At 39.9% G+C, this 9,608-nt stretch overlaps 1 gene segment (V, D, J or C); it reads left to right on the top strand.

Moving 5' to 3' along the window:
- Window positions 1-228: 228 nt before the first annotated feature.
- LOC109935800 lies at window positions 229-8,491 on the top strand. The segment is given in 5 exon segments: window positions 229-325; window positions 463-837; window positions 4,713-5,006; window positions 7,299-7,604; window positions 8,072-8,491. Coding segments are annotated over 5 exon segments (1,449 nt in total).
- The last annotated feature ends 1,117 nt before the right edge of the window (window positions 8,492-9,608 follow it).

Consider the following 9,608-nt stretch of genomic DNA (forward strand, 5'->3'; position numbering starts at 1 on the left):
TAAAAAGTTATATGTTGCATTTATCCTGCGCCAAATGTGTATCTCTAGATAGAAACAAAGTCCAACTTTAAGTTTAAATAATTGCAATTAGATGAAATGGAATGTGAAACTTAAATGTAACCACCAGCTGCATCAGCGAATTACAGGCGGCACTTACAACCTCGCCCCTTCCTGCCAACTATTTAAACATCACTCATCGGAACTACATTACAACAATCTAGGAGCTCGTTTGCTCAGTTAATTGTCGGAAGAACACTTTCCTTCCAAATGATAAGAAAGATGAGGCCAACAGTTTTAATCAGTCTGCTGCTGACTTTATTATCCCGTAAGTAATTTTTATTTTCCAGGTTCTCACTGTTAACGCAGTGTTAATAACGTAATGATTGGGTCTAGAATGTTACAGAGTCAGGATTCATTTCAGCCAGATTAACCTTCCGTTTTCTTGAAAACTTTATTTTCCAGCTGCTCAGTCAGATTTCGTGCTGATTCAGCCAGAGGCAGAGACCGCGAAAGCTGGCGGCTCCCTGACAATTCGGCGTGAAACAAGTGGTTTTGACCTTGACAACACGTACATGAACTGGTTCCGACAGGTGCCTGGGCAGACACTGGAGATTTTAGTTAGCTACTATGATATAGAATTGAACTTGTACGCTCCGCAGATTCAGAATCAATTTACTTCATCCAAAGATATTTCAAACAACATTTTTTTCTTGGAGATGGAAAATCTGAGGACGGAAGACTCCGCCATCTACTACTGTGCAAGACAGATCTACACATCCGAATGGGAGTCCGCCAGCGGCTTTTGGGGACCAGGAACCATGGTGACAGTGACTGAAGGTTAGAAACATGCACTACTGCAGTGCTGATGGTGATTGTATTTTTTTTTATTTTATCTTTGTTTTACAATTTTAGTTATTCGTCGTTTCATGAATTGTGTGTTTGTTGGATTTGGTTGAGATTCTTTGCAATATTACAAATAATTCTTCTGCAAAGGAGTTGTAGAATGCACAACTGAGAGTTAATGCAGCCCTGCTACTCCTCCGCTATTTTGGATGATTGAGGAAAGGTTGAGGAGATTGAGGAGAGATGGAGTTATGAGGAAAGATGGGAAATCTTGGTTAGTTTCCACTTGAACGTCAAAGGATGAGGGGCAACCTGCTAAAAATAAAATTTTGAGATGCACAGTTAGAATGGATAGGCACAATCTTTTTTTCCCAGGATAGAAATGTCAGGTTTATGGTAAAATGGTAAGTTTAAAGGAGATGTAATATTACACAGATTGTGGTAAGTGGCTGGAATGCGTTGCCAAAGGAGGCAATAGAGGCGGATACAATAGCAACATTAAAGAAGCATGTTGACAAATATATGAAAAAGGCAGGGAATACAGCGATATGGACTATGTAAAAGGAAATGTTTTTTAATTTAGAAAGATATCATGTGTTGGCACAGTCATGGTCGCCTGAAGGGCCTGTTCCGGTGTTGTACTGTTCTTTGTTCTTTGATTATAAATCTGTAAGTTTTAAGACAGTCATGATAATGTTCAGACCAACCTCATATGGAAGTGCCGAATTGGGGGAAAGCTAATTGCTTCAACATTAGTCAGGAACTGGAGAAATTAGACTGGGGCAGTTGTGTGAGGGTAAATCCACAGCTGACATGTGAAATACTTTAAAAGGCCCATTGATCAGACTTCAAAAGCTGCATGTTCCTTTGAGGATTAAAGAAAAAGGATGGCAAGATTTGGGAATCCTGTTTCAAGAGTCAAGGAGAAAAAGGAAGAATATTTATTTTTGGGAAACTGAAGTCGGACAGGGCCCTTGTGGAATAGAGAGGAAGCAGGAAAGAAAAATAAGCAGCCATAAAAGGGTCTAGGCCCGAAACGTCAGCCTCTCTGCTCCTATGATGCTGCTTGGCCTGCTGTGTTCATCCAGCCCTGCACCTTGTTGTCTCGGATTCTCCAGCATCTGCAGTTCCTACTATCTCTGATTCAATTTCAGCCATAAAATGTCCTTGGTAAGTCAGATTAAGGAGAATCCAAAGCATTTTATACATGTATTTGGAGTAAGACGGTAGCTAGGAATATAGTAGGTCCACTCATGGACAATGGAAGGAGTTTATGTGTGAAGCTAGAGGAGGTGGTGAGGTCCTCAATGAACACTTCACATCTGTATTAATCAACGAGAAGGACACAACTAATGATAAGATGAGGTTGAGGTATATTGATATTCTAGGGCATGTCGATATGATGAAGGAGGCGTTGTTGTGTCTCTTGAAAGCATTAGGTAGACAAGTCTTCAGAGCCTGATGGGATCTATCCAAGGATACTGAAGGAGGCAAGGGTGGATATTGCTGGGGTCTTGACAGAGTTCTCCATTTCCTCTTTAAGCGCGGACAAGGTTGCAGAGGACTGGAGGATAGTGAATTTTGTTCCTTTGTTTAAGAAAGGGAACAGCGATAACCCAGGAAATGATAGACCATTGAGTCTTCCATCAATAGTGGGGAAATTATTGGAAAAGTCTTTTGTGGAAAATTATTTACTTGCATTCGGAAAAGAATGAACTTACTAGGAATTGTTATCATGGTTTTGTGTGGAGAAGATCTTGTCTCTCAAATTTGATTGAGCTTTTAATGGAAGTGACAAAGATGACTGATGAGGCCAGGGCAGTGGATATTGTCTACATGGATGTTACAAGAGCATTTAACTAGGTCCCTCATCGTAGGCTGTCCAGAAGATTGGGTCACACGTAATCCACAGTGAGTTGGTAAGTTGGATACACAATTGCCTTAGTTATAGAAGACTGGATGTAGTTGTGGAATGGAGTTTTTCTGACTGGACGTCTGTAACTGGTGATGTTCCAAAGGATCAGTGCAGGGACCTCTATTGTTTGTAATATGTGTGTATATAAATGATTTGGATGAAATGTAGGTGGTCTGATTAGTAATATTGCAGATGACACAAAAATTAGTGGAGTTATGGATCATGAGAAACATTGTTACAAGGTACAGCAGGATATAGATCAGTTGGGAATTTGGGTGGAGAAACGCAGCTGGATTTTAATCCAGACAAGTATGAGATGATGCATTTTGGGAGGTCAAATACAAGAGGAAAGTATTGTGTAAATGGCAGAACTATTGGAAACATTGATATGCAGGGCTTTTGGAATGCAAGTCCATAGTTCCATGAAAGTGATCACATCAGTGCATAAGGTGGTAGAGAAGGCATATGGCATGCCTGCTTTAATCAGTTGGGGCATTGAGTATAAAAGTTGGTAAGTCATGTTGCAGCTGTACAAAACTTTAGCTGTATGAAACTTTATACACTTTGAGTGTTGTACATAGTTCTGTTTGCCACACTACAGAAAGGATGTGGGGCTTTTGGAGAGGGTGTGCAAGATGTTTACGAGGATGTTGCCTAGGATGGAGTGTATTAATTATAAGTATAGTTTGGAGAAACTTGAATGAAATTCATTAAAGCGTCAGAAGCTGAGAGGGTGACCTGACGAAAGTATATAAGATTGTGAGAAGAATCATTGGATGGATAGTCGGAGCATTTTTCCCAGGTGGAAATGTCAAATACTGGTAGGTGTAGGTTTAAGGTGAGGGAGGGAGGAAAGTTTAAAGAACATGTGTAAGACAGTTTTATTTTGCCCAGAGAGTGATAGGTGCCTGGAATACTCTGCCAGGGAAGTGGTAGAATCAGCTACGATAGCCATATTTAAGAGACATTTAGACAGACTCATGAAAAAGTAGGAAATAGAGAAATACAGACAATATGCAGGCAGATAGGATTAGTTTAGATTGGCATCACGGTTGGCACAGAGCTTGTTCCAGTGGTGTTCTGTTCTACACTTCCACACTTTGTGAATTGACCAGCCCTGCACAGGCAGAATTTGTATCCATTTGCTGGGCACTTGCATCCCACACACCTTTATTCTGTTCTGATTCATGATGGAAACTTTTGTGCCCATTTGTTGATTGCAAACATTCTGTATTTTTATGGATGCAAAACGTATTATTGCATAGTTGAAATAGGCATGAGTAATTTTAAGTCTTTTGCGAAATGTTTCCGAAAATATATTCTCCCATGCAGACTGCTGATATTGTCAGTAGTAGGTGCTCATTTGAAATTGCCAGCAGAAGGGAAGATGCTTTTGTGGCACAAAGATTCTGCTTGAATAAAATGTCAATTTTCTCTTAGTGAACTCTATGCAACATTAAAGATGGCTTTAATTGTTTGGATTGCAACAGTTGTCAATCCCAAAAAAGATTTTCTTTCCAGTTCATGTGATATATCACAGATCTGTTCTCCACATCCTGAGGTTTGTGCATAAATCACAAACAGCTGATCTCTAACTCTGGGCTTAGTAATATTTCTAACAAAAGTATAGTTTTCAGCATTGCCCTTACTAAGAATAGATCAATATTCTAAATTGATGAATTGAATGTAAATTCTATGAACTGCTATGGTGGGATTTAAACCAATGCCCAAGTGCACTTGTCTGGCCCCCTGAATTCCAGCTTCTCCTACACCCTATTAATCTTGTACTTGCTGGAATTTCATGAATACATTCCCATCGGTTGTACAAACTCTTAATAGGAGACTTTCATTGTAACATTGATATTAAATTATACCTTAGACAAAATGGGACAACTATTATGTTGGAAACAAAAATCGTTGGTGGTAACTTGTTTAATTGGTTGTTTATTCACAGTGCCTACCTCTCCCCCTATGCTTTATGCCCTGTTCTCCTCTTGTGAAACTACTCACATGGATGACACGGTGACCTATGGCTGTTTGGCAATGGATTATAGCCCCAAAATCACTGGCATTACCTGGAAAAAAGATGGGAAACCAATCACCACTGGAGTGAAGACTTATCTCTCAGTGAGAAACAAGCAGGGTACTTACACCCAGAGCAGCACGTTAACCATGTCTGAAGTGCGAAGCAACAACATTTGCTGCCAGGTTCAATACAATGGATCGAATAAGATGATCAAAATGCCAGGTTAGTGTTATTGGAAGAGGAATTGGGAAAGACATTGAGGGGATGGACAAATATTGATAATTAAACAATATATATTTCAATTGTTCTAAAGCACTGGCTAATCAAGTCTAGGATTATGTATATTTCAGGTCTTCATGTTACACTTTGTGCTGTACATGCATTTCTTGTCTCTATGTCACTCTCAGCAAAGGGTATACACCTCCAAATTTGAAGAACAATACCAGAGCAGTAGAAAAGTTGCAAATTTTATAAGAATGATATGAGAATTAACATTGTAAGCAAAGAAATAACTCCCCTCCCTTTTCTATGCAAAAGGAAATGCTGAAGATGGTCTTCAAAATTAAGAAAGACATAGATGTATTCAATCAAAACAGGAGGTCCTGTATACAATATGATCACTAAGATACCAGTGGGAAATTCAGAATCAGCTAAATTATTCAAATTGTGAGCAGAATCTGTAACTTGTCATAGCTGTATCAAGAGGTTTGAGAACACCCAAGACAAGAAAACAGCCAACTTGATTGTCACCATATCTACAATCGCTCCCTCTACCACCAATTCACCTTAGGAACAATATGTGCCAACTAAGATTCACTGAACAAATTCACCAAGACCTTTTCATCTGCATTTTCTAAATCCATAGACATGACCATATAAAAGGTAATACATTGGAACACTACCACCAACAACTTCATCTCCTAGTCACACATCTTTCAGATTTAGAAATATATTGCCATTCCTTCAATGTCACTGGGGCATAGTCCCGCCCAAATAGACTTCAACTGTTCAATAAGGCAGCTCACAATTGTTTTGGGAGCAAATAGTGATGGGTATTGAGTGCCGGCATAGCCAGCGAAGCCCATATCCTCTGAATGAATAAAAGATGTAACTAACAGTAAAAGAAAAATGCACTCAAGAAAAATGAAAACAAAATAGTGCAAATATTCAGCAGTTCACACAGCATCAATAGAATCAGTAATGCAATTATCATTTCAGTTTTGCGACCTTTCATTAGACCTGACACAGACCAGAAAGATTAATTCAATTTTGCTTTTCACAGATACTGCTCGACCTGCTATTTCCAAAACTTTTGATTTTTATTTCATATTTCTAGCATCTGAAGTATTCTGTTCTTCAATTATGTATATAAGGGGATTCTGGACCAGTAACTAAGAAATGACATGAAATATTTTAATCTACAGCAGGAGAATTTGCATGTGGAGCATTAACTCCATTTGAGGTGAATGACATTGTGTCAGGTAAACCCCATTGTTATTCATCGACAATGGCATGACTATGATGCCAGGACATTTCATACTATTTCTTGTGCATTGACAACCAACTTGGAGTAGTTGTGAAGTAAATATATCTCTGCTTCTACAATGGGACTGCCCCCCGTGAGGCTTGGATAAAAACGTATGCAAAATGAAATGCATATTTTCAGGTGCAACAGGAGTACAGTTCTTTTTATTCTGTTATGATTGCCATAGTGATGAACATAAGTAGGAGAATTGAGTTCCAAGGTGTGTTCTGTACAAGATCAGCCACGTTCGTGTGAGGAATTTCCTAACATGCACTGACACTAGTGAACATTTTTCACCTACTATTTTGGAGAGATGAAGAGATAATCTGAAGGCATTATGTCTCAAGACATTTATAGGAAGGAGTTTCTACTCTTCTACTCTACGTAGGAATTATTACTCTTCCCAGTAATGATATGAAGCTATGAAGAAAGGTTGGATAGCCTGGGTTTGTTTTCACTGAACGCAGAAGGTTGAGGGGTGACCTCATAGAAGTTTATAAGATTGTGAATGGCATGGATGGAGTGGAAAGTATGAGACTTTTTCTCAGGGTGAAGGGATCAATTACTAGGGGACACAGATTCAAGATGGGGGGTGGAATTTGTTTAAAAGACATGTGAATGGCAGGATTTTCATACCAAAGACAGTGAGTGCTTGGAATGCGCTGCCAGAGGAGGTGGTGGAAGCAGTCACAGTAGCAGCATGCAAGAAGCACCTGGATGAATACATAAATAGGAAGGGAATAGGGATGCGGATCCTGTAAGCAAAGACAGTTTTAATATGGAGGGGCAAAATGTGTTGGCGCAGACTTGGAGGGCAGAAGGGCCTGTTCCTGTGCTGTATTGCTCTTTGTTGATATGGGTCACACCATTCAGGGCTGAGAGAAAGTGGAAAATAGCTCAAAGATGATGTATATTTCTTGACAGAACGCGGACTGGTTTTCTGAATCTGAATATTAAGTTTGGATTGAGTTAGAATCCTTGTTTCATAGGTCCCTCTTGCACTGACACGGTAGTCACAATACTGCAGCCGTCAATAAAACAGGTCTTACTCGAGGGGACTGTGACCTTAACCTGCATCGTGTCCAATTCTCCTCATGGAATCGACGTATCTTGGATTCAAGGAGAACGACACTTGAAGTCAGAGATTGCTGTCCAACTGGAAGAGGATCCTGGCAGCTGGATCAGCAGAATAAACATTTCAACAGAAGCATGGTTGAGTGGATCTGAGTTCTACTGTGTGGTGATGCATCAGGATCTGCCCAGACAACTAAGAGCCTCCATCCATAAGGAGGAAGGTGAGACCATGGCTGAAAAAAAAATACTGGTAACTTTATCTATTTCAGGTGTTCATCAGGTGCCACTATTCTCTTCAGCGCTTGTTTCAATAGAACAATTACGCAATTAGCAACTAAAACTCCTGGAGCCAGAAATTATGCATTTAGTACGAAGCAGTAAGGGAGAAAACAATAGGAGGACATGAAATTATAATGGATGAACGAGGGTTTTAAGGGGCTCTCGTGCAGCATGAGCAACAGCACACACAGGTTCGCTGAACAGAGTTGTTACATCCATACGTCTTTTCGTTTCATTACTTAAAAGTTATCAGTGAAGAGAATTGCGGGCAGCTGTTGTAGTCGGAAAGCAGACGGGTCCTAAACTTGAAAATAAAGCCCTAACCAGATGTCTGTTACGTTTAAGCACTAGTTTCACTTTTCCGAAAATTTGCCAGTTTATTGGCAGTTATTATATTTTTTTTCTGCAGTTAGTGATCTTCTGAAACCGTCCGTGTTTGTCCTCCTGCCCTCACCAGAAGAAGACTCTCACGAGTTCGTCTCTCTCAGCTGCTTAGTGAAACGTTTCTACCCCCGAGAGATTTTTGTCGAGTGGACCACCAATGACATACCAGTGAATCCCAGAAACTACAGAAACACCGAGGCGATGGCGGAGAACGGCAATAGTTCCTTCTTCATGTACAGCCTGTTATCTATACCAGCAGAGGAATGGGCCAGCGGTGCTTTTTATTCTTGTGTGGTGGGACATGAAGCAATTCCACTGAAAGTCATCCACAGAATGGTTAATAAATGCAGCGGTAAATCGAGTTTTGCAAATATTTCCCTTACATTTGTGGACAATGTCAATTTTTGTCAAACAGCTGTGCTCAATTGCGTTTGTAAATAATGTTACAGATCTTAAATAGTATCATCAGCAACAATAACAATAAAAGGCATTTTCTTCCAGTAATGTGTTAAATACACAATCGCTAAGTGGATCCCCCCCACCCGCCGTTTTGCGTGGGGCGTTCTTTTTTGCCTGAAATACCTGTTATATTAGTGTTTAGGTCTGTACAGGCGGCACTCCCATCTCAGGTATATGAGGGTTAAAGAAACGTTGAATGTCTTTCGTTACAAGATATATCAAAACAATTTTAACGGCTTCCTCCCTCAAAAGCTGAAATCCAAAAAGGCCACATTTGGACACACAATCACAATATATTTTGCATTTTTTTTTTAAATTCACTGGTGGGACTCATGCTCCATTGCCCATCCTGAGATGCTCTTGAGAACAGCTACATTCATGTGCTGCAGTGAGGCCTTTTAAGGGAAATCTTTTCACGTAGTGAAAGTGAAGAAATGGCGATACTTTTTTTCAAGTCAAGATGATGAGTCGCTTGGAGAGGAACTTGCAGTTGTAAGACAAAATATTTTAGCGCTCTCATACACATGCAACCGCAAATGCACATATTAGCGCGCACACGCACGTGTTAACCTGAAGCAGACAAGGAATATATCCACATTTTTTCACAAATACAGACACACGTGTACCCACAGACAGACATGAAAGCGCATGAAACTGAATCATTCATACGTGTGGGAAAATTCACTCACACAAAAACATGATCACCAAAGAAACATTTTTTATGAACTGATCCACACATACACAGAGAAGCAAAAGCAAGCGATTCCAAAACAAGAGACAAATGATACACAAATATCAAAACTCAATGACAAAGTTTCCAAACCAAGCATCGAAGAGTTTTTGAATGGACACTGTCCGCAAGAGCTGCCATTTGTCAACATTCATGGCAATATTATTTTTTTGAATTGTATATTCGCCCTACAAACCACGTTGTTAGAACTTTCCTGGTTCAATGCCCTTGATGATGCTCTCCACGTTTCCATTCAAGGAAATGCTGGGGACTCGGATCAAACCTTGGCTATGCCAAAGCTAGAGTATTCTATGCAGTTCTGGAACATATCACAGGAGGGATGTGATGACAGTGGAGAGGAAGAGAAGCAACT

The sequence above is a fragment of the Rhincodon typus genome, chromosome 43 (assembly GCF_021869965.1).
Source record: "Rhincodon typus isolate 14 chromosome 43, sRhiTyp1.1, whole genome shotgun sequence".
In the NCBI taxonomy this organism is placed as follows: domain Eukaryota; kingdom Metazoa; phylum Chordata; class Chondrichthyes; order Orectolobiformes; family Rhincodontidae; genus Rhincodon; species Rhincodon typus.